The 25,987-nt window shown below is 37.7% G+C and overlaps 3 protein-coding genes and 1 pseudogene across 4 annotated transcripts; 1 reads left to right on the top strand and 3 right to left on the bottom strand.

Annotated features, from left to right (window-relative positions):
* Positions 1-8,332: 8,332 nt before the first annotated feature.
* LOC137708955 (putative disease resistance protein At5g63020 pseudogene) lies at positions 8,333-11,820 on the top strand (annotated as a pseudogene). Its single transcript, XR_015958219.1, has one exon. The product of XR_015958219.1 is annotated as a putative disease resistance protein At5g63020 pseudogene (transcript).
* LOC137749261 (zinc finger CCCH domain-containing protein 39) lies at positions 11,780-14,001 on the bottom strand. Its single transcript, XM_068489364.2, has 2 exons — positions 13,065-14,001; positions 11,780-12,399 (listed from the first exon to the last, which is right to left on the bottom strand). The coding sequence occupies exons 1-2, from the start codon at positions 13,612-13,614 to the stop codon at positions 12,137-12,139; spliced, it is 813 nt and encodes a 270-aa protein (XP_068345465.2). The 5' UTR covers positions 13,615-14,001; the 3' UTR covers positions 11,780-12,136.
* An 885-nt stretch (positions 14,002-14,886) lies between these two features.
* Positions 14,887-19,416, bottom strand: LOC137708509 (uncharacterized). The gene is made up of 9 exons (XM_068447605.2): positions 19,203-19,416; positions 18,448-18,636; positions 17,491-17,570; positions 16,391-16,450; positions 15,968-16,201; positions 15,836-15,898; positions 15,590-15,658; positions 15,437-15,482; positions 14,887-15,343 (listed from the first exon to the last, which is right to left on the bottom strand). The coding sequence occupies exons 1-9, from the start codon at positions 19,210-19,212 to the stop codon at positions 15,273-15,275; spliced, it is 822 nt and encodes a 273-aa protein (XP_068303706.2). The 5' UTR covers positions 19,213-19,416; the 3' UTR covers positions 14,887-15,272.
* Positions 19,417-22,720: 3,304 nt separating this feature from the next.
* Positions 22,721-25,118, bottom strand: LOC137708809 (RNA-binding protein csdA). The gene is made up of 4 exons (XM_068447961.2): positions 24,984-25,118; positions 23,991-24,423; positions 23,079-23,184; positions 22,721-22,980 (listed from the first exon to the last, which is right to left on the bottom strand). The coding sequence occupies exons 2-3, from the start codon at positions 24,413-24,415 to the stop codon at positions 23,109-23,111; spliced, it is 501 nt and encodes a 166-aa protein (XP_068304062.1). The 5' UTR covers positions 24,416-24,423; positions 24,984-25,118; the 3' UTR covers positions 22,721-22,980; positions 23,079-23,108.
* Between the last annotated feature and the right edge of the window lie 869 nt (positions 25,119-25,987).

Raw genomic sequence — 25,987 nt, 5'->3', positions numbered from 1 at the left:
ACAGAAAATGGAAATACTTCCCCCAAAACATTTGTAACGTCAAAAACAAATAACTAAAGTAAAGGAAGTTAAAATACCTATACTGAAAATTCAAAATTGGAAAATGAGAGTGGGTCTCGCCTAAGTATATGAATGTCACATACTCCGAGAAAATGTGGGTCTTTGGGTCGAGCTCCAACAATTGTAAATTCGTAACAACTGTCGTAGACTGGTCTTTTTGCCCACTTGCTTAACGAACCCAACAAATAAGTTTTCAATACCATAGTCAGCTGCCCACGATATCGATCACACATTTGTTGTCTAGGTAAACAAGCAGTAATTTCCTGAGGCTGCACAATTTCATGTCGTAAATTCGATCCTTCGAATACAGATTCAGAATACTCCTCTGTCAACCAGTATTGCCAGTAGAAAACTCTCGTACCATGTCATAAAAAATGCCATACTCAGACTGAACAAAATAGAAACTGTCATCGTAAAACTCTATCCAGCACTCAACATACTATCCTCCTCAGTTCTTCGAAATATAACCAACTACTCCAATGTTTTGCTAACAAAGAACCCATTTGAAAACTGTACCTTGGGATTCAAAAGAAGTGGCTACCATGTTAATAGTAGACCCAAAAGCTCGAGCCAAGCAAGCAGAAAACGAGAAGTCATCTTTCCGAACAAGCAGTATCTCTAGGGAGCTGTTGCAGTGCTCAAACCACCTCTCCATTTTTGCTTAGTTGCATATTTCTAGTCAAACAAGGTCAATGTTGGTGGAAAGAAGGACTTGCCAGTAATCAACCTAGAAAGCAAAAAGAGCACACACCTTTCGAGAGAAGTGTAAGAGAGAAGTGTAAAGATTATCCAATTCTCGCCTCAACCACGCTGTGGTGCCATTCCAGAGTGCACCAAACAGATCTGCTAAAAGTGTTTCGACATCCACATACTCACAACAATAAGGCTCGTAAGTGAACCAGTGGATATATGCATTGAGACGAACACATATTGTTGGAAAAGAACCAATGTGATGCTTATGAATTATAGTAAGATGGTGATACAATCCGCTGACCTTCTGTACTCAAACCTTCATCCAACTTTTACTAAAAGACCGCTCAAACCTCACACCCATATGCTTGTGAACCGAATGATCCTGGTGTGAAGTAGTGGAAAGCTGCGTTGAGGCGAACACATCACATCATCGAAAAAGTCTACCAGAGTACGATATGATGGTTATGAATTGTAGCAAGATAATGAGTGGTGACCATTCAATTTAGCGTGAAGATAGTGATGCAATCTGCTGCTCACCTACACCATAATCTTCACCAGTCTCTTACCAAAATACAGCTTAAACCTCATACCCACGTTGAATTCTTTTTGGTAAGTCTGGTAAGCTTGTGAAAAGGTTATGCTCCTATTGTTTCTGTCCAAATTGATAAAAATCGGGCACACATTTCCACCAAATCGATTGATCATCAATTTCTCCCTGATTGAGCGAGAAACCATGTAGAGAAGGCTAAAAGAACACTCAAGAATTTAAGGATCAAAACAAGTCCATTAAGTCTAGATTACAAGATATCTGGTTGAGTGAGAGAAACCATGACAAGAACAAACGTTTTTTTTTTTTTTTTTTTTTTTTTTTTTACCCTCAATAAAATGTTCAAAAATTAAACATAGAACCTCTGAACCAACATAATGACGAAGAAGAAAGATACAAAGCAGCCTATGAATGCATGCAGTGGCATAATTGGCTACCTTAAAGTGATGCCTTTGAGCAAACCAAAGCTCAATAAGTCCGAGGAAGTTCAAAGCAGAGCTTGATCTTCATACAATGATGAATATGGTAGAGTCTCACGTCATTACACTGAAAATTACAAGGCTGAACAGTTAGTAGACAAGAACACTGGTCAGTTGGTCTACAAGCAAGGTGCTAAGTTCACCTATACCAAAAAGTACGTGGACAAGGAACTAGTGTTTACCGCTAAGTACCAGACTCAAGTGAAGCTCAAGGAGTCTGTTTATCCAAACAAGACTGGATCCGAGTCCAACTACAACAACAACAAGAATTGCAACTCCTGTTGGGAAATTGGTGAGAATAGCTTCTTCTACCGAGGAGTTTCCCAAGAAAAGTAAAATCCCTAGATAAAGTAAATGCTCAAAGGATTTGGTGTGAAGCTGTTGGCTAATGGTTAGGGAACTTGACGTCGTGGTTGGAGTAAGCAAGAAAGTTATCGATAGAACTAGAGGTGGGTGCTTGGAACCCAAAATCGAAATCGAAACACGAATCGAATCAGACTGCACTGAATGGTTTGGTTTTTGCGGTTTTGAAACGGTTGCGGTTTCGAAACCGAACCGCGGCAAAGAAAACGATTTGGTTTCGATTTTGGGTTTTCAAAACCGCACCGAACAAGAACTGAAACTGAAACCGCGCCATATATCCTACTAGTTGTGATGTTATGTTGCGTGGGTTTGTATGCATGTATCCTTGCTAGTATTCGGCATTTTCAATGTGGATCCTTACTACCATTCTTTCAATCGTTTGTGCTACTATGTGTGTGGTATGCATTGCGCTATCTGAAACCTGCTATGTATGGTATAATTGATAATGCCAATGGTAGTAATTTTAAGTACCTATGAAAGGCTGGATCACATATATCATTAACACTTTAACCAAAAGTTAGCCTCATTATTGCCAATAGATGGTTTCCTTCTCCAAAACAATGGACATAAACTGAAATATGCTAATGGCAAGGGAGATATTACTCTGTTTGCAGATAGCATCGAAAAGTATGTTAAAAGTGATAACATGTTGTTGATATTCAGGCCCTTGACAATTTGACAAAGCATTTCATTGAAAAGTTTCAATCCTTACTACCATTATAATTGATAAATGTATTGTATGGTTTACCTCGTAATGGTGCTAAAGTTATTTCTACAGTTTTGGTGCAATTTTTCTGCAGTTTTGGTGCAGTTTTTCTTCAGTTTTGATGCAGTTTTTTTTTTTTTTTTTTTTTTTTTTTTTTTTTTTTTTTTTTTCTGCATTGTTGTTGTTGTTATTGCTACATGTTCATTAATTAATATATGAGGAAAATAAGACTGTCTTATGCTTAAATAGGTATATATTTTAAATTGTACATTTTTTTCTCAAAAACCGAACCGAAATCGTTTGAAACCGCACCACACCAAACCAAACGGTTTGGTTTCATTTCGGTTTTGACTTCAAAACCGCACTAAACCGCACTGCAAAAAGTTGCAGTTTCGGTTGCTGTTTCACTCAAAACCCACCGAGCCGCACCGTACCCACCCCTAGATAGAACAATCGTCGAAGATTCATTCTACATATTCACAAGAATATCCTCAGTGGGAACGAGTCCGAGAACTTTGATTTGATCTCACCAAGTACCACTTATTAGACTTTGCAACAACTAGCGCTTGCGGCTTTCTTTAGCATGCAATTCAAATGTCTCGAGCAATTTCCAAAGAGATATAACTCTACCCGCCATTCCTAGAGAACGCATGTCGCAGAGTAATATCACCGTTTTAGATTTCCAATTAGTCTTAACCAAATCGTACCGCTAAGATTTTTCCGTTTCCCAAGATTTCGATGTAAAGCCGACTCCTCCCACAATTCCTAGGGAACGCATGTTGCAGAGTGGCATAGCCATTTCGGATCTACAGCTGGTATTGACCAAACTTTCGCAAACTGAGATTTCTAAAACATGTCGCTTCCAAGTAACACCAACTCTGCCCTCCATTCCCAGGGACTGCACGTTGCAGAGTACAACACCGTTTCAGGTCTTCCAAATTCAACTCACTTAATTTTTTTCTATTTCCCAACGCTCGTAGGTAGATCCAATTATGTCCGCAATTCTCAGGGAATGCACGTTGCAAAGTATCGATCCGATGTTGAAAGTCATCCAACAATCCACTACATCACTACTGAGGCATAATCCCAACATGAATTCTTGTATTTCAACCAGAAGGGGACAATTCAAACAGAGAAAGGTTTGCACAACTGTGCCTAAGGCACCAAATCCAAAAGTCGTGACATCCAAATAACGTCATGACAGACACACTGCTATAGTAACAATAGGTCCTAAGTATGCTATGAACAAAACCATGCTCTGATACCAATTTGACACGCTCCTATCCTGATATTCCCCGAATACCAAGATAGGCACATGTTGGCCGACATCCGAGGGTGACGAAAGCCATTTATTGAGTGCAAATGTTGAAAACAAGGGATAGATAAGACTTATAAATATAAAAGAATAATGAATATGCAATTAAGGAATGTGTTCAGAGCATACAACTAAATAACTCTAAAAGAAATAATATAAAATTTAATGAAACAAAGCACGGATCCTACACCGAGAGGACTTAAAGATACCAATGCGGAAGTGCCTTGACGCCGAGATTGTGCAATCTTCGATTATTCCTTTGACAAAAATTGCTTTTGTCGATCTAGAGGTGATCTTCGCATCACGAGCACGTCTGCCGAGACTAACTTCATTTTCTCGGCATGTCACACTCGTGGCTTCAGGTGTGATGGCAGCAGAAGGATTCATGATCTGGGTTTTGGAGCATAGGTGGAAGGTTAGTCGCTGATTTACCCATCCCTCTTTTCTTTTTTACCGACCATGTCTCAATGGTCATGAACTTCGTAGCTTCAGCAATGGGTCCCACTGGGCATGCCAAAATGTTAATCCTAAAATCTACTAAGTCTACATGGCGCGCATGCCTAATAATTAATAAGCTAACTACGTCATTCAGCTGTGAACGAGGCGTGCCAACTCGTCGGCCGAGCTCAGCCAGGGAGTAAAATATGTTGATGTGGTGTTGGGCGCGCTGCTGACTTCGTGATCTTGCGACTGCGGCTGAGGAAGGAGCACATCTCGGCCTTCGGGTTCTAGAGCTTGAAGACAAAGCTACTATTTCTGCGAAGTTCAATATCAAATTTGGCTTTCAATATGCCGACTGTAGTAACCTGTAACACCTCACTTCGCCGATAAGGCTAATGAGATGACCTCTACCAATAAGGATTCAAAAATCCTTCTCGATTGAGACTTGGATAGATAACCAGTCGGCCTTGACGCAGTGCTGTTTATCCAAACTGAAAGTGCTCCGCAATCGACTAATTCTACAGAAACAGTGCTCTTTATCCAAACTAAAGATGTCCCCGGTTGCCTTCATAGTGCTGTTTATCCAAATTGAAGATGTGTTGGAGAAAAAAGAAAATAAAAATCTCAAGGTTGTTGAGAGGTTTCGGGTAGAACGAGAGTTTGCGCAGGGCAGTTTGTGTATTGAATTGGAGGGCTTAGAATGATGCACCTCCTTCTTATTTATAGTAGCCAATCTTGTCATGGCCAAACCAGAATTATACTCGGATTAGGATTTTTTATCCTAATCGAAGCAGGTCTCGACCAATCCTACCTCCATTAGAACTTTGAACCACACTCTTTATCTGGCCACATTCACTTCTCAAGTTTGAACATCCTCATTCCATTGAGACTGTTTATTATACTAGGACTCGACTCATTCGCTTCTACCCAGATCAATCCTTCTTGCAATAGGACTCAGCCGACCTGACTGGGCGGCTTATGACCACTGGACGGCCCATAGTATTTTTTGGAAGAGCTTTAGACCGAATATAAACCTAAGCTCGGCCCAATAATATTATTTTGGGCCCAAACAGAAGTTAACAAACCATTTAATTCCAGACAAAATACTAACGGGAGAAGGACCCCAAACGTCAGAGTGTCCAAGATCAAAAGGGAACAATCTTTTATTCATACTAGGAGGAAACGAAGTGCGATGACTCTTTGCGAGAATACATACTTCACAATGTAAGTCTGATTCTTTTATTTCATGAAATAAACTAGCCAAACAAAGCATGTCATAACCGATGATGCAATAACCAAACTTCTTGCAAATTATTGGTATGTTCGTACCTAAACGGTTTTGGCCTGAAGCTATCACCTATGCCTATATATGATTAGCCGTATGCCATCCCGAGTTGTGGAATTTCATACACCTCTCCAAGTGTTGACAAAATTTGCTCCTATAGTATCAACCAATACTCTTACCCCTCATGTATTTGGGTGTGTAGCCTATGTTCATATTCACAAGATTCATCGTAATAAGTTGGATCCATGTGCTCACCAGTGCGTTTTTCTGGGATTTGCTCCTTAACATAAAGGGTATAAGTGCTACCACCCTGAAACTCACCATATGTATATGACCATGGATGTTACTTTTTCTGAATCCGAGTTATTTTATGCTTCAATTCCATGACCTTCCGATCACCAAGGGGAGAATACTAGTGGTGATCTTGGATGGTTGGAAATATGTAACTCAGGGGGAGCATTTGTTGAAAAATGAAGCTGTGAAAGCTCTCGGCAACGCACTCGAGAAAACAAGGATGATTTGAAGTGCACTTTTTGTGGGTTTAGTAGCTAATGGTTGCTGGAGCGAGGTAACTAGTTCAGCAGCTCCCTGCCGACAGTCTGCATCACACTCCGCTGCCCGTTGCTGAGAAGACCCAGCTGATTCAGTGCTTAACGGCTGCATGATACTCCAATTATCAGCAGTGTCTTGCCAAGAACCACTGTCTCTATTCTCGGCAGTGCCTTGCCATTAGCTACTGAACCCACAAAAAGTGCACTTCAAATCATCCTTGTTTTCCCGAGTGAATGGCCAAGAATTGGCTGATGGTGATGGATTAAAGGGTCGGCTACCTGAAGGTGACTGTGGCACCATAGCCATGGGAGGGGCTCCTTCTTGGTTCCCAACGCCACTACTTCTCATCATGGTTGCATGGTGTTGTGTTTCCCACCTAACAACTGAGAACGCCTCCTCCACAGATGCTAGAGGTTGAATTCTCAAAATATCACTACGCACTTTGTCAAAAATATCATCAACGCCACTACTTCTCATCTGACAGCAAATTGAATTTACGGCTTAATTCCCATGTATTCCATATTCTGAATATAAATGCATAATAAAATCCTTATTCCCCAAGGAACAATAAAGGACACAAACAAACCTTTCGTAATAAAGGACTCTAATAATTACACAATATTTACATTCCTTTCTTATTTACATTCCTTTTTTCTACATATTGATTCAGGCCAATAATATTGCTGCGAGCAAAGATTGTACCTACAAACAAGATTAACCAAAGTACAGGTTTCAGACTCAAAAAGGTGGAGACGACACGCATACTTTTTTGTGAGTAAATGTTAAGAGAAAATTCATTATAAAGAAACTGAAAGCCACTAATTTTCTTGCACTATTTAGGGGTTGAAAAGTTTGTTGGCCTAGCGCTAGTTAGGAAATTACATGGCAATGCTCACGGAAGTAAATTTCAACAGAGGAGAATTTTATAAGGGCACTTCACCAAGAAACATAGAAGAAACTAAAGAACCAATATTTCCACAAATATGAAGTTGACAGAAAAGAGGGTTCACGTGTCAAGATAACAGTTAGGAAACAAAACGTAGAGAGATTTCGTGGAAATATAGGGATATATGACACCATCCAGATCCATAATAATCCGACCCAGAAATACATATTTTAAAGTCTACGAATGAAACTTGTCTTTTCTTTCTCTTACGTAAGTACTAGAAAGCATTAATTTCTGATATACGACCATAGCAGGATTTCCCAAAATCAGTGATGAAGATTATATGCATTGCATGCAACTGATGGGTTATTATGCACATTTGTATCATCTAAAAAAGTACCAACAACATGCAACTGTTTGAGAAATCTAACATGCAAAAAAATTGGTTTCGTGCATCATTTGTATTATCTATCTAATAGAGATGTAAATCATATGTTTGGTGGGTGTTACTTACAAGTGAAGAGAAATACTATTAGACCGTAATATTAAGTGGATGAACTTTTTTTTATTTTTGCAAGTGAAGAAAACAATGGGCAATATTAGGTTTATTGAAAATTTCACCAAATTGTGTTGCTCACTTTACAAATACAATTTTCATATATCTTGATGCGAAAAGAAAAAAACGAAAACATCTAATTCCCTTAATTTCAAATAACCTGAAACTTCTCTCGATAAAACATTAAATCTCAAACGAAACCCTATTTGCAAATTTACTTGTTGATACCAGAACTCAATTCACAACATGAATCCCAAAAAGTCTATCTGGAAGTCAAGTGTGAATTGTTGGGTCTTCTGATTAAAGTGACATTAAAGTTTCTGGTCAGCCCGACTAACACAACGTACACGTACAGGCATTGAAATAATTCATTCCACATATCATCTTGTTTACAAAACACTTACCTAATTCCTCTCCCAAACAAAAGTTATCCTTTCATTTTTCAGTATTCCTGCAAGCCATGGGGAACATGTTCTCAGTCTCCATACCTTGCGATCACACGGCTAACTTATGCTGCTGGGGTTTCCTCAGCCAACAAGCAAACTACATCAGCAAGCTCGGAGAAAACCTTGAAGCTCTGGATCAATCTTTGCAAGAACTGACCGCTTTAAAGAATGATCTCGTGAGAAGGGTTGAGGTTTCCGAGCTTCAGACATCCATGATGCGCTTGGACCAGGTACAACTGTGGATTAAAAAGGCGGAAACTATTGAGACACGAGTCAGAGAAGTTAAAAATAGTGCAGATCGAGAAATTCAGAAATCATGTAGCGGAGTTTACTGCTCCAAGAACTACTTTCCCAGCTACAAGTACGGAAAAAAAGTGTTTAAAATGTTGGTGGAAGTGGATGCCTTGAAAAGCAAGGGAAGCTTTGAAGAGGTGGTAACCGAAAGCTTACCGGTAGTCTATGAAATGCCTACTGAACCAACAGTGGGGATGGAGTCGACGTTTGAACAGGTCTGGAGACATGTTGAAGATGAACAGGTGGGAACAATCGGGTTATATGGAATGGGAGGGGTGGGCAAGACCAACCTCCTTACCAAAATCCATAACGAATTCGCCTTTAGTACTTCTTACCATTTTGATCTTGTGCTTTGGATCGTGGTCTCAAAAGACCACAAACTTGAAATCCTCCAAGATAAGATTGGTGAGAAGCTTGGGATTGTTAATGACAGATGGAAGCACAAAGAGCCGCATGAAAAAGCTCAACACATCTTCAAGTTCTTGAGTGAGAAGAAATTTGTGCTATTGTTGGATGATATATGGGAGCCGATTGAAATGATAAAAGTTGGTATTCCTAATCCAGCTGACAATAAGAAGTCCAAGATAATATTCACGACTCGCTTGGAGCATATATGTAGTTGTATGGATGCTCAAATAAAGATTAAAGTCAGGTGTCTAATGCCGAACCAAGCATGGACCTTGTTTCAGGAGAAGGTGGGCAAAGAAACTCTTCAAAGTCATCCAGATATCCCCGCACTTGCGCAAATCGTGGCAAATGAGTGTGACGGTTTGCCACTTGCATCGATTACAGTTGGTCAAGCCATGACGTGCAAGAAAACACCCCACGAATGGAATCATGCAATTCGGGTTCTAAAGGAATCTGCCGCAGAGTTTTCCAGTATGGGAGACAAGGTATTTCCACTTTTAAAATTTAGTTACGATAATCTACCCAGTGAGACAATCAAAGCATGCTTCTTATATTGTGCTCTATTTCCGGAAGATTTCCGGATGAGTAAAGATGATTTATTATATTTTTGGATGTGTGAGGAGATGTTTGAAGAGTATGTTAACGTAGATGTAGCGAAAAATGAGACTTACCATATCATAGGAACGCTACTTTCTGCATGTTTGTTGGAAGAAGAAGGAAATTCTGTAAAAATGCATGACGTAATTCGTGACATGGCATTGTGGTTAGCTTGTGGTTGCGGGAAAGAAAACGAGAGTATCCTCATGCATACAGGTCTCCAGGGAACACCACATGTGAAGAAATGGAAGAACGCTAAAAGGGTATCATTGGTTGGTAGTCATTTTAAAAGGCTAGTTGAAACACCAAAATCTCCAAATCTGTTGACCTTATTTCTTAGAGGTGGAAAGGGTCCTTTGAATATGATTGCTGATGGCTTTTTCGATCATATGCCTACTCTGCGAGTTTTGGATTTGTCTGAAAATCTGAACATAACCAAGTTACCATCTGGCGTTTCCAACCTGATTTCGTTACAACACCTAAATTTGTCAAGAACTGGTGTAAGAGAGTTGCCAATTGAATTAAGGGCTTGTGTGAGGCTAAAATATTTGGATTTGGAGCATACGGATCAGCTTGATTTTGTACCACAAAATATAATGTCAAGTTTTCCAATGCTAAAAGTTTTGAGGATGCTAGCATGTAGTTCGTCAGATAGAATTCTTGTTGACGGTGAAGGAGCCCTGATGGAGGAAATGCAGGGTTTGGAATACCTTGACGTTTTGACTTTGAGCGTACGGAGTAGCTCTTTTTTGCAAAAATTGATCATATACCACAAATTGGTGACCCGCATTCGGACTCTACAGCTCTCGGATGGCAAGAACGAAGCAAGCTTTCTAGACATATCGTCTTTGGTGGATATGAAACATCTTGATACCCTTTATATTCGGGATACTCCTAATTGGAAACAATTGGAAGTTCATTGGGCAGGACGAGCACCCAACGATCCCTGGGATTTAATGATGATAAAACAAAATTGCTTCCTTCGCCTTCAGTTCATAGAAGTATCACGATGCCCAAATCTCATGGACATAACTTGGCTCCTTTTTGCTCCAAATCTCAGCCATTTACATGTAGATGCCTGCAATGATATTGAGAAAATAATCGATTTGGAAAGACTGGGTGGAGTTGGAAATGTGGTACAAGAACTGAATCCTTTTGGAAAACTTACCAGTCTGATTTTGAGTATGCTTCCACGGCTGAGTAGCATACAGGATAGTCCCCTACCCTTTCCATACCTGAAAGAAATCAAGGTAGTTGCATGTCCAGTGCTGAGAAAGCTTCCACTCAACTCCACAAGTGCTCAGAGTGGGAGCAATATTGTAATCAGAGGACATCAGGCTTGGTGGTCTTTCTTAGAGTGGGAGGACGAAGATGCTCGAAATGTCTTTCTTCCCTGCTTCAGACGCGGTTAATTAAACTCAAAATATTGTGCTGTTGTTTGGATATTCAAAACCTCGAAATTCCATGTTCTGTGATTCTTTTAGTTCACTTTACGCTCCTATATATTTTGAGCTTTGTGTATATTGTTATTGTTGAACCTCACATTTGGCTCTAAGAAAATCATGTATCCTACTACTTTTATACAATTCACAGCAGACTCTCCGGTCACCATTGTCGGCCAAGTGATGTAGAATGCTTCAGTCCTCTTTAAGTGGCAGCTTCTTCAGCGCTGGACATTCTTCTCCCAAGATTTCGGCATCTTGTGCAAACTGAAGGCCAAGGAAGCATGCGTGATTCGTCATCATTGACATCCGAGGATCTTTACGTGCTCGTTCTGCACAATAAATTTCAAATTCGTCCAAATTAGGATATTCCACAATATGAAGGATATGAACATGTTTCATATTCTTCAGAGATGATATATCTACAACATTTGAGTGATTCTTTCCGTGCTAGAGGTGGAGAGTTCGAGTGCAGGTAATCAAAAGCATAAAGACAGAAATTCGCCTGGAGCTTTACCAGCGCCAGTTCCAAAGAGACGAACATGGAATACCTGTTACAAATAGCATGGCTACTGGCCTACCGATGAATATTCTGATGTTCATCAAATCTAAAAGTAAGTCTCTATTTCTTTTACTGTTTCTGCATGTAAAGATTAAGACCTCTTGTGAGAACCAAGAACACAAATAGCCAAAGGAGAATTTTCTGAGGTTATCTGCACTTGAAAATAAGATTTGACATAGTTCACACTAGCCAAACTAATTTTTGCTAGTTACATTCATGTGAGTGCCACACCGTATCTTGTAAACTGAAAATATGTCTTTACAATAACAATGTGCATAAAATTCGGAAGATAACGGCTAAAATCCCTACACAACAGAGATACGGAAAATCTAGATACTTAAAATCTGGCGTTGTAGGCTGTTGGGTATGAAACATCTCCTCTTTACTAGACTACGGGTCGCAATCGAAGTCAATCCCACACTCATTTAACAAAAGGAAGGTGTTAGAGGAAATTACAAGAAGCTTCTTGTATCTATAGATAACTAATCTATTCCCTTACACATGTCATACTAAACTGGAGTAGCACTCCACTTTGTTTGATGAGCCATGTAGAAGAGGCATATCTTCAATCCAATCAGCATAGATGCAACTCAATTTCTCAAGTTCATTCCACTCTAAGTTGCACTGCGTACTCTGACCTTGTTTATAAGCAGTCGCAATCCCCATCCTACGATTTGATGCATTGTTGCCCCTCATATAAGTCGTTAAACTGTTAGCCTGCACACTTCCACATTCTGGTGTAGTATAGCCACAAAGCTTCCTTAGTTCTGCAAAATTAACAACAATGGATCTCAAAATTTGTTCTTTTAAAATCATTGCACATCCGTCAATAGTGAGCAATTCTTGAATCATGATCGGTTCTACAGGGTCATCAACTCCTCTCATTTATCCTTGGAGATGGCTACTGAAGATTTGTACCACACTTTGAATTAATCAAATTGGAAAAGGTCTGGACTTTTTTGCTTTCTTTCATACTTGGAGAAGCCTGGCCCCTTTCAAAATAGTAACTGAGGAAATTGCAATCAGTGATTCAGCATTATGCAATCTAAATACCTAGTTCAGTAGATGAATGTCCCGGGTGCCTCTTCTAACGTTCAAGTCCTCCACCAGGCCAACCTATTGGCATGATTCAATACCTTCCTAACAGAAAAAGCTCTAAAGGTCGAGTGTGGTTTCTGAATTTTCTGATACTGAACCAATTGGGTTTTACTTATGACAACTTTTACGAGTCTAGAGCACATGAGAAATCAACCGATACTCTAACAAAGAGTAGACCATCTAAACATTCATACGATCAACACACACATACACGCAAAAGGAAAAATTAGCAAAGCTATGCAATGCAGGTATCCTATCGAAAATTGTAATCTACATTGAACCCGAGAAAATCATCATTTGAACATATTAAACTAAGTATTGTCAAAATCCATACCCATAGACTTCTTGCAGTCAAATTGAGCAGAACCACCAGCAGTTGAAATGCTTAAGAACGAACTATCTCTGATATTTTCAGGACTGACATGACGAAAGCGGCATTTGTCTCCGTAACTGCATGTTCCCCATCTAAAGAACGACCTGCATATTCTCACTCCATTAGAACTTCCATGATCACCATTCCAAGTCCTCCTGACCAAGTTTCCCTTCTCAGTTTCCATTCCTTGCGCATCACGCAAAGTCCTGCGGAGATCACTGGTGCCATGAGCAAAGGAACATCTCTGCCCAGAAAAGCAACAGCCCATTTGGAATTTACGGCACAGTTGGGTCTTGTAATAGCTAGGCAACATTTTGTTCTGTCCTGAGGCCGCATTCGAGTTCGATACAGCTTCCGAAGTTCTGGGTTTCTTGAAAGCTTGGGAGTTGATGTCAGATTGAGCTTTGATTTCTTTCTCCTCAGTAGGAATTTGATGTTTCATCTGACGCCCGCTGTCACCGGATTCAAGATATTGAGCAAAAAATTGGGGAGTAGGTAATGGAGTACTCATGTTGGTATGCAACTTGACCAAGTTGCACTCCAACTGTTTGATGAAACGCCAAAGAACTCAGAAGAAAATTATGATGGGGAAATGGTTGGAGCTGAAATTTACGAAAAACCCAGATGCTGTATCAGAAGAAATTTGTGAGTGTCGGTGAAGAAATGAGACGCATTGTGATTGAACATTGAAAAAAAATTGCAATGAATGCATCAGAATCCAGACGAACAAGAAAACCCAGATGTAAATTTGAGAATTTAGTGAGATGGGGAGGTGCCAGATTGAATATTTTAAGTAAAATCTCCGATTATGATTCGAGTGAGGAACATTTCGCGCATCAGCTCAGCTAGTTTCTACACTCTGAAGAGTAGGTGGGTGGTTGGTTACAGTTTTTACGTTACTATGGTGACCATTAGAGAGAGATTTTTTAACTCCAAGTGAGTACCATTAATTAAGCCTTCTATACTTTACTTGTTGTAATGAATGAGAATATTTTTAATTCCCACTAATTTCAATGTTTATATTTGGTGCTTGAAATGATTAGAATGTTGGAGACTTAAAAATTAGAATAGTGGTTTTATTATTGTTTCGTAAGAGCTTTAAATAGTTAAAATCGTTAAGTGAATGATATTTTAACGAAATTTAGTAAAATGAGGACTGGCTATAACATTTATATGCATTTAATATAATTATTATTTTGACGGTTTGACCCAATAAGATAATATTATAATATGATCAGAAATAATTGATAAATTTGTTTAACGACTAGAAGATTGTTGTGATGACTTAATATTTTTTGTGTTTCATTTCATGACTTAAATGATTTGAAAAATGTGTTTGAGCACGTTCCCATTTTTCGAATTACTAACATAACATACAAGGTGTGCAAATCTCGAGATGGTGGGCACCAGTACGATGCTAGTTAAAGACACTATGACCCTCAAGTTAGTAATATTAAGGAGTTAGAGCGATGTATAAGGCTATCATGCGTAGCTTAGGCTTTCTTACTAATCATTTTTTTTTTTACATTTGGACAAAGAAATGATCAAGTATCGTTATGTCATCATTATGTTGTCGATATATGATAAATATGTCGTCGTTATTAAAACTTTATTATTTCTAAAACCAAATGTAGATTATTCCAGCTAATTGCCAAAAAAAATTGTTGCAATTTTGCTTCCTTCAAGTGTGCATCGCAAAACTCAACCTAGTAGTCCACCCATACTAAGCCTAGTAGTACTAAGTCACATATATTACTCTACTAAAAGACTCTAAGCCAAAATCTAGTAGAAGAAAAGAAATGAATTTCACAATAAGTCTTTGATAACGTTACAATTTAGAGAAATATGAACTCAAAACGTTAGAAAAATATCCTCTCGCCTTTGAGAAAATTCTGGCAGATAGGGGACTTGATCGGTCACGGTGGAATAAATGGTAGGTAAAGCTGCACCACGTCACCAATACCTAAGCCCTTACTTGGGACCTACGGCACGAATCAGTTGCACGTTAAAAATACTAAGCCGATTGTTTCATGTAGAGCTTGGGTAAATATGTTACGAAAGGCTAACTCTGTAACAACCATTCTCTAAAAGAAAATCAGAATTTTACCAACAAAGAAAAAGAGAACAAATTTACTCTATTTTTCAGTATACTGGTAATCAACCAATCGTCTACTGAAGTTTCTTAATCCCAGGAAACGAGGGGAGAACCGCAACGAGAGCATCACCATATCCAACGGGATCTGTTAAGAAAAAGAGATGATTACATGATAACGTGATACCAGTAGCATCAACAGAACCCGGCATGAAAAGAACTTAAGTGTATACAAACTTACCACCATCTTCTCGTAGTATCCTGATGACCTCCCCGGCTACATCAGACTTCAAAAGAAAAAACAAATAACTCAAAACTACGTTAAGAGATAAAGGACAACAGCTGGGAGGGGAAGAGAAGATCAAACACGCTGCGTCTCTCATCTGACACATACCTCAATTGGGAGCTCCCCGCCAAGCTGTTCTATGTAGCAAATCACTTGTCCCTCCTTCACTATTTGCTTCTGTTGTGTAAAAATGAAAGATAAGTCACTTAAAAGACTACGCATTTTGTCAATGATATGATAAAGTGAGCATATCAGTTGTAGCCAAGTATTGCCATTACTGCCTTTAAGAAAGCAGGTAATCAAAATTCCACCACTATTTCCGTCAAAATTAACAAATCATTGTGAAAAGATTACCTCTTTACATGATGGCGGAGCACGCTTGCCCTTTATGGTTCGAGATCTCCTAAACAACCCCACCTGCACCATCGGTTATTTTAGTATCCAGATTTAATAAAATGATAAAGTGCGTGTAGTTTGGCTTCTTACTCGTGGAGAATGAATTAACACCAAGTCATCATCTGCAGCTCTATCTAGCAATGTCTGGATACTCCTTGAAGACGATTCCTGTCTCGTGATAGCTACAGATTGTGCAGGAACAGCACCATTCCAATCAAGTGCTTTAGCATCTTCACTCGCACTAACAGGAGCAGGACTTGGGGGAGGTGGTGTGCTAATTTTTTCAGTCAACTTCCTCACCACATTTAACCGAAATCCACCGATCTGATTATGTGGTTAGAATGTGTGAATTAATAATAAACTGGATGGAAGATCAACAGCAACATCCCATACTAATAGGAAGCATAAAGAAAAAGGAGAGTGGTTCAGAATGGAAAACTTATTCTTAAGTTGCAAGATTATCTCCAATTCATGTAAATTATGAAGTTGGAATAGACAAAAGGTCTTGCTTACTTTTAATTTGACCTCTGCAACTGTAGTTGTATCACATATTGCTGTGAGCAAAGATTGTACCTACAAACAAGATTAACCAAAGTACAGGTTTAAAACCCAAAAAAGTGGTGACGACGTACATGCTTTTTTGTGAGTAAATGTTAAGAGAAAATTCTGTAATTTCATTATAAAGAAAATGAAAGCCACGAATTTTCTTGCATGATTTAGGAGATGAAAAGTTTGTTGGCCTAGTGATAGTTAGAAAATTGTGCAGTGGCTCACGAAAGTAAAATTTCAACAGAAGAGAATTTTATGACGAAACTTCACAAGAAACATAGTAGAAACTAGAGAATCAATATTTCCACAAATATGAAGTTGAAAGAAAAGAGGGTTCACGTGTTAAGATAGTCATTAGGAAACAAAAAGTAGAGAGGTTTCGTGAAAATATAGGGATATGCAATACAATCCAGACCCATAATAATCCGACCTAGAACTACGTACTTTTAAAGTCTACGAATGAAACTTGTCTTTTCTTTCTCATATTTAAGTACTAGAAAGCATTATTTTCCGATATACCAATAACCTATTTTCTCCCCTTTTTCCCAAAATCAGTGATGAAGATTAAATGCATGCAACTGGTGGGTTATAGTACCAATAACCTATTTTCTCCCCTTTTGTCAACACAAACTAAAAAAGTAAACTTGTCCATCAAAATGCAACTGTTGGAGAAATCTAACATGCAAAAAACCTTCAGAGGCTGTATGAGATGCAAAGTAAATTTGAAGTGTAGGGATGTGATCTTCACATAGGTGATTATAACAATTTCAGGACAACCTAGAAACAGAGAACTCGGAGGTTTACGCGGTGGATCAAAAGGTTCAAGTTTAAAACCGAGATGATACCCAGAGAAGAAGGATTTTACATTTGCTCTTCCTGTTTGTCTTACCATTTGAGACATGGAAAGAATAACAATGAAATAATAGTTCTTGGATCATTATTCCTCCCAAGATAAAAATCTCAGAAACAACCATGCCTACATTCAAAACTGCACTATCTATAAAGATCTGTCAATGGGAGATATGGGACATAGAATAAGTGTCGCAAATTATTTGTGAACTGACCTCATCAAAATTTTGAATGAGCTGGTTTGTCGGACCAGAATCTCCACTCTCTTCAGAAACCTCTTCTAAACTTTTAGCAGCTATTACACCATCAACAAAAGCATGGTGTTATGAATAGACTGTACGTCACAGGAACAGATATTATCATGTCGATACAATAGTGTAAATATTCTTTGAGTTTCTACAGGCTCATACTTCAAAAATGTCATATTCAGTTAGATATTCATTCCATAAACTTATCTGTACTAAGAAAATGGCATACTCAGTTACTATGCTAATGGACAGAATCTAAAGTTTCACAGCTCAAGATCAGAGGGAAAAAATAAAGAACGATAGGGAAATTATGACGGAGCAAAAAATAGAAAGAAAAGATTAAAAAGTCTAACATTTACAAATCAGTCAAACTTACAATATTTGTCGAATGATACACAATACTAAACAAAAACTGCATAAGTTTTGGCCGTGCAAATCCCAAGATAATGTCTACCCAAAGTTTTGGTCATAGATTACTGGATATATAAAAATGACCAATATGACTTAATCACATCAACATTGAATTGAGGAAGATAATAGGAATACAAGATCGTAAAATCCCATACCGTACCTATACAACGTAACTTAGAACAATGGATTATATATCTTTAAAAACTGTTTGGTAAAGTGGATAGAATTGCACTTGTAAATCTATTCAGACTCTCAAATACTCAATTTCCATGTCATTTTCACTTCAGTATGAGCTACCATCACAAATTTTATTAAGCTTAAAAGAAACAGGGATTCTCATGTAATGGCATGTATATTTATGCACATGCATCGGTTATTGAGAAGTAATTTGTGATTGAATAAACATCAAATAAACTTGATGTTTCAAGTACTGCTGCTAAGCAAATTCCAGATTTGAAGTATAATTACTGGGGGACGAAAAGAAAACAATTTACATCAACAAAATGAACTTACACAGGATTTCTAACGATGGAACGCTGCGCGCATGTAATACTTTCTCTGACTGTCTTGATATCGATAAACATGAGTATAATTGTGGGTTTCTCCCTGTCCAAGTTATTATGCCATATGACTGTAAGACCCCAACTCGTGCCCTACTGAAGTTCAAGTTTGTAATTTTAGCATTCAATGTCCCTAGGCTACCTGCCACACAAATGATATCACAATTTACTAAAACTATACCCCAACAAGAAGAAAATCATTCACCTTTATTTCATTTTCATTCGGAATGTAAACAAATCATGCAAGGAACAAACACGCTTGATATGAGGAATGACAAAATCCACCACAAATGAAGTATCCAATAAAGACCTTCAAATTAAATTTGAAACAGAATCTGTTCATACACTACACTTGAAACATATATGACTCAAGTAAGCAGCTCTTCACCTTTTCTATCGTCCTATATCATTTACCAATCACCACAAGAAACCAGACCCAATTGAATTCGGAATTAGATTCACAGGAAAAGTGATTACAAGGCATCAAACGAGCACTAATCACTGTTGCATTAACATGGTTAACCATTTCCATGGATATAACCAGAAAAATCCCAATCCCCCCAATTTCTAACAGCATCCATAGATTATATCACCAAAACCCCACATCCCCAAAAGCAAAAACAACCAATATAAACATTGAAATCATAAATTTTTCAAGGGTTCTGTGTGTGTGTGGAAGAGAAAGAAAGGGAAGAGACAGAGACTCACTGGAAGCCATGAAGATGGAAGAGCCTGAAGAGGGGGTGGTGCACAAAATGGTTAGAAGGTTTCAGAAACTTCACAGAAAAAAAAACCCAAATGAAATGTCGGTGAAAACTCAGCAGAAATCAGAGAGAAGGATGCAGAAAGAGAGAGTTCAGACTTTGAGATGAGAGCGAGACACAGTGACACACCGCCGTTAAGTTCCAAGAAATGACAAATGAATAGAAGGGACCAGTTGAGCCACTACCAAACATACAGCTGGAAACTTGGACTAGTAGTAGCTGGGTCCAACCGGCCCAAGCCCAAACCTTGTTTTTCCTCAACACATTTTGCCTTTCTATTTCTTAATTTTTATCTCTAGTTTTCAAATATGGATGTGTTTTTCAACAAAATAATAATAATAATAATGTATGGATATGTTTGGTGTGCCAACAAAATGATTCGTTTTTAGTGTTGGTGATATTTAGTTTAAATTGGACTCTTTATTCTTCTTTAATCTTATTTTGATGGACATGTTTACGAGATGTGATTTGTGTAAGAATTTAAGGTTTAATTGTTAGAGATAATTTTCTGACATTTTGATTTATGTTTCTTGATAATCATTTGATTGATTCAATCAAAACGTCCGAATTAAATGGAGTGTGCATAAATTGATTTATCATATGTTTTTTTATTTTCAAATATGTTACAAGTTTTGGAAGCCTTAACAAACTTTCAACTACTTCTAATTGGAAAGGTCTTTTACCAATCCAAGGGGCATGACTACTCTCTCTTTAATTTGCTTAGTTCTTTTTAAGATATAAAGAAATAAAAAAAATATTTTATGGACTAGATCAAATAATTTTGTTCAATATTAATAGGTATGGATTCCTCTTCATTTGTCATTTGTAAGTGGCTCAAATTTAACTCACATGAATGTCAAGTTCAATAGCTAATTATTATGATTGGGTCATTGTATGGATTAAATGATATCCAACCCCGCTTCTCTTTAAATTAGAATATCGTTCTATATGAAATACAAAACTTTAAAAGAAATGTAGTGTGAAATTTTTACAAAGTGTCTTTTTTACTAAAGACTTCTAAACATAGTGAGGATTTGAGATCAGAGTTGGGTACTGTAAATCATTGATCATCCAATGTGGGCCACTAAATTTACAACACCTGTCAAATGAAACTTTCATCCCAAACTCCTATGATTTTGCTAACCAAACACACCAATTCTTTTCTTTACTAGTATCCAAAGATCCATTTTCTCTCTCATTAAGAACACATATGTCAAACTTTACCTGCAGTCCTTCTCCTTCCTTTCGAAGTCATGGTAGCTCCATCATTTCCCCATCATCCCCAAATCCATGACAATTCTATAACCTCCCCTTACTCCCCAAAGCCATCACAACTTCACTGCCTCCAAATGCAAAAAAGACCAAAGTGCATTTGGCGGGAAAAATAGTTGAGTAATACTTGGGTATTAATTTATGCTACTCAATTTGTTGGCCATCCTAAGTCGCCCACTAAGTTGATAACACTTGTCAAATGAAACTCTCATCCCAAACTCATGTGATGTTGCTAACTAAACACACAAATTCTTCTCTTTACTATTATCCAAACATCCATCTTCTCTCAAATGCAGAAGAGAGTAATTAAACCATTATATAATCTCTTTTATAGTTTTATTCCTTTTGAAGTCTATGCGAATACTTCTTCTTTTTAATTTAGTTTGCTTCAAACCCTCCCAGATTGACGCCTCAGGAAGAAAGGGATGAAGGTTGTTGGTGAAAGTTACCAATGTCTCATGTCTATTTGTGTTCTTGGTGAGTAAAAAGGTGCATGTTTGGATGTTGATTGAACATGAGAATTGGTGGGTTTGGTTAACAAGATACTAGGAGCTTGGGTGAGAGTTTCATATGACATGCATTATAAATTTAGTGGGCTACATACACAGGATGGCTAGTGTTGGGGGACTTTTAGGTCGAGGTGGACTTGGGCTCTGAGAACGTCCTTTTGTTTCCCTTGATGCGGATTCGTACCAAGTCCCGGAACATCTCGAAAAAGTTAGCTTGTCTTAGTAAATACCCCAGTAACATCAATGGCTCGAAGATAGAATGATTGGTCAAGATAATGACTTGCTCAAGTGAAATTTCGTGTGCAAGCTAGAAGATTATCAGTTTAACATGAGAGAGAAGTGATTTGCACGGTTGCATGGCAATCTTGGCTGGATAAGCTGGGCTTTCCTAGGGTGATAGTAAGACTTCTAATGGCTGAGATGATTAATGAAAGGCTGTGGGAATTACTAAGGTTGCATGGATGGTGATGCTTGAGGCTTGAAGTATGCTTCTGGACTAAATGGAACTCTCTGGGCTTATTTCCTGGGTGGTTCTCTCTCCCTCTATTCTCTTTATTTCTCTCTATGTTACCTCCAATCCTTTGTTCCCCCTTCTCTAATGGCTTCTCCCTCCTTATGTAAGTGAATGGCTCTTCTTCAGGCTTTAAATGAATCTCCCTTTATGAATCTCCCTTTGTGTCCCAACCACCAACAAACTAAGTACTCAGCAATCAAGTAATACAACGATTTGGGCCGCCAAATGCTCTTAGGTCTCTTCTACATTTGAAGAGATTATAGAATGCTTTAGCTACTCTCTACTGCATGCAATTAACTACAAGTTAGTAAACAGTCAGCAACAAATTAAAACTTAGCTAGATTGAGACTTGACTAGCTAAAGTAGTAAACAATTTGAAGTAACATAAAGCTCAACCTAAAGGGAAGACAAGAATCTTGCTGCTTTAAGCATTGATAGTGTCCGGAGCATGAATGTATATATTAATCCACTTTTGAATCCACCATATACATATACTTTTAAAAGATACACATGCATCAGGTCAATGATGGGAATCCAATGTGACCATTTAAGCAAAAGAGTAAGCAGAAATTGAATTAAATAGTTATTCACATTATCCAAACTTTAAATTCGTATGCAGTTTATCTACGACCCCCTTGCTAATTGATACTCTAATCATGGTTTTCATTCATTAATATTTGCTCTAAGTTATGCACAACCTACATTTTGTTAAAACTCTTGAATTCAAATCTCATGAATTACAATTACGTACTTAATAAAACATTTACATCCCGTTTTAACTTCCAAATAAGAATATGCACGGTTAACAAATACTAAAATAATATATTATTTTTGGCTTCAGTGTATGTAACTTGACATTGCACCTTTTAGTTTCAGTTCAAGGCAATATCCGTTCCTTCTATCGTACTTATCAGTTATCAATACATGGTTACTTTAATTCTTTGGGATATCATGAACGTTTAGTGGAATTCATCACTGTTGCCTCAAGTTCCTTTTGTATATATGTGACCATTTTTTCTTTTTGCTTCGTTATCTAATTTGAAAATCAAGAGTTCCTAAAGTACTTCATGAAAGGCTGAAAGCAGCCTTATTGATATATCGCAGTATTGATTGGAGAGAAAGCATCCTAAATGAAGTTTGTGCGCATCGTTTCTAGTTAAGAAAAAGAACAAGGAATCATATCATTCATTCATTTCAAAAACCAGGAACAGTACAGTAGTTAAAATAAACATTTAAAACAAATGACAGCACTAGATAAATCAAAGGGAAGCACCAAAATTACATTGATATAATTTTTGTGGGAAACCCTAGATAACAGAATGCTAGGCATATATGTAAAACCCTAGAACTAGCTAGAACCTCAGAAACAATGACAGAAAAACTTGTGACAATCATATATCATCTCTCTTGCTCATTAGAAACTATGCCTGCAAAAACACATAATTAACATCATGAATTAATTAAGTTATAAATGATAATTACTGTTAATTGTGAAGTATCAATGAGAGCGTAAATTAAACCTTACCCAAAATTGCATAAGACGTGTGTAGCTAGGCTAGTACGAGTCTCTTGGGGCATTGCATCTAAAGCATTCCATTCTGCTAGCAAAGTTGTGCTCGTTGCACCCCAACCTGTGTCCAAATAAATAAATAAATAAAATCAGCAGTTAATTAAATATTTAAATTTTAGTAAACCCCAAATACATATACTGATTAATAACTAGATGTGGATCGCGAAAATTGAACTCATTTGTTAATTTACTATTGTGCCAATTTCAGTTTTGAACTACCGCGGACTTATTTTATAATTTTTAATTGAGTAACAGACCCATCGCATTAGAAAACAATATTAAAATTTTATGATGTATTAAAAAAAAGACGAGGGTTTGAAATTAAGAGAGAACATATCCACTTACAACAAAACTTAAACTCTTAACTTCGGGTGTGTGTGAAGCCTTAATGAACGCTTAGTTGTTAAATTAGGCAAGGAGGGAGAGATTCCTAATGTATTTAACTTTAAAAAGCAGTCAAGGAAAGAGGAATATTTTCACCAAGTGCTTTTCTGGTCAGATTTGCAGAATTAGGTAGGGACAATGCTTGTGTTATTCGAGAGAGAAATTTACTAATCTTTATTTACGATCGACGTATTTTTATCGTCCCACCATCATCTAAAGATCATTCATGTAAAAAGGTCATTTAATTTGAAAATCGTTTAGTTATCTATATGTATCAAGTCAGTAAACCATTTTGACAACAAATAATTTTACTTTGTTTTATCGATATGATCACCTAAACTACCTGAATATTTATATATATCTTGACAATGAACCGTGCCCAAAACAAAAGAAAAAAATCGACCTAACAAGGACCCATTTTTGTTATTGAATATAACAAATAAACGAACGGAATTATATTATACTATTAACCAATTGTATCACCTGGTACAAATCCAATCTCCAGATTTCCATCCAGGTCGACCACCACCTGCTCCGCCTACTCCGCCTCCTCCGCCTCCTCCACCACCACCGCCAAGTCCTAACCCGAAACCCCGGGAGCGTGGCAGGTCAGAGTCAAAGCCACCGCCGCCGCTAATGCCAGAATCATCCTTGAAAGCCCCACATTTGAAGCAGCTGGAACGGCTTGCAAAATTGTGGGCTCCACAGTTGCCCGCAGCGCAGTACCAGTCACCAGGCCGAACATCTGAGCCGGTAGTCATGAACCCAAACGAGGATCCTCCTCCTCTTTCGCCGAAGCCCCCGAAGTCTACGCCGGACTTGGCATCTCCACAACGTTGGCATGAGTCACGCCTCTGGAAGTTGAGGTGCTGGCATGACCTGCAGTTCCAGTCTCCTGGTCGGCTCATCTTTTGGTCTGCATTAATTTAAACAAAATGTGTTAGTGCGTGGATGACCTGCAGTTCCGACATATTTATAAAATATGATCTAAAAAATGTTCTCCCTAGGTTATATGAAACTAATTTCAGATAAGCCATTAGGTTAGTCCAATGATAAGAGTGGATAGGGTGAAAGAGTATCAAAAGTAAACTAGTCATACTAAACTGCATGCTCTAAACTTCCCGTAATTATTGAAAATGTATAAATTAAGGAAAATGATTTATGCATTCTTTTTTTTTGTCTTTCTGCACATTCCTGTTTGTTTTTATACTTTGATTCAATTCAAATATCAGAAATAAACAAGAGCGTGCATGAAAAAGATAATGTGGAAATCACTTCCTAAATGAAAACTGAAAAATCGAAAGCCAAGAAAAACGATTCAGAAGTTATAGAGAGCTTGTGTTGGGGTTTTGTACCCTAAGCTAGATAGGTGAAAAGGAACTAGAAAGCTAGCATTCATATGAAGGTGCCATGAAGGGAAATGCATACGTAAAAGATAAAGAAGAAAGAGAGGAGAAAAACTAGAAGAGAAGTAACCTCAAGAAAAATACAATGTTATTCACTATCGGATATTTTGGAGGCAAAGTATGGAATGGTGAGGTAATGAGCCATGCAGGGAGTGTGCTTATATACAAGTTTAGGCCACAGAAAAAGGGAATAAATAGAGGGCCGTGTACCACTTTTTCGTATTTTTCAATTAGCAACCTTGATAAATGGAATCAGAGAAATATCTAAAGGAAGGAAAAGAGAATGAAAACTCGATATTCCATGATTCCAAAGAGAGGATATTTTGAATTTTGAATACTTTAGTTACTGGCTTTCCTTTTAGGGTTTTTTAACGTGAGAAATAATGCATGTATGTACACACTATCAAGTATCAATTATCAAACGGAAATACTTTTCGTGAGAAATTCTGTCAAAGTAAGCTTGTGACATGCACAGCGCAGACGGATGCATATTGGGACTTAGGTGGTCTCACGATTATTTGGAGTCTAAAAATATACATGTAAAGGTCTTACAATGACCTTTAGAATGTTTTGTGCCCACAAAGTGTTTGTCAAAATGCCTCTCGCATGTTGCATTGACAACACTCTTCAATTTCTTTCAATAGCACTCATCAGATTGCTTCGGCATATTGTCAATTTGTGTTGACATGTGAGCAGCTTGGTTCTGTTGATGACAACAAACTTTTTAAATGTTAAATGATGCCTCAATGAATAAATTGAATTTTTTTTTTTTTTTTTGCGCGCTTGATGTTTCGTTTCTATTTAAAAACTTTGATTCTAATCTTATAATTCACCACGGGACATGCATGTATGTAAAAGAAGCACTTGCGCAGTTCTCTAATTTACCCTTAAGCTCACGTGCTTAAATTCAGTGAAAATTCTCACGAAGTTTGTTTGAAAGACCAATGCTCCACAATCGGTCAAATTCAGACACCAATGTTAATGGAGTTTTAACAATAAAGATAGGTAGTATAAAAATGATATGAACTTGCTATACGAGTTTATTTTAACTCGTTATAAAGACTTGGTAAAGTG

This window comes from Pyrus communis, chromosome 17, assembly GCF_041283825.1.
Source record: "Pyrus communis isolate YQ-2024b chromosome 17, ASM4128382v1, whole genome shotgun sequence".
Lineage (NCBI taxonomy): Eukaryota > Viridiplantae > Streptophyta > Magnoliopsida > Rosales > Rosaceae > Pyrus > Pyrus communis.
The sequence above is the reverse complement of the archived record's forward strand: the minus strand, read 5'-3'. Positions and strand labels throughout refer to the sequence as shown.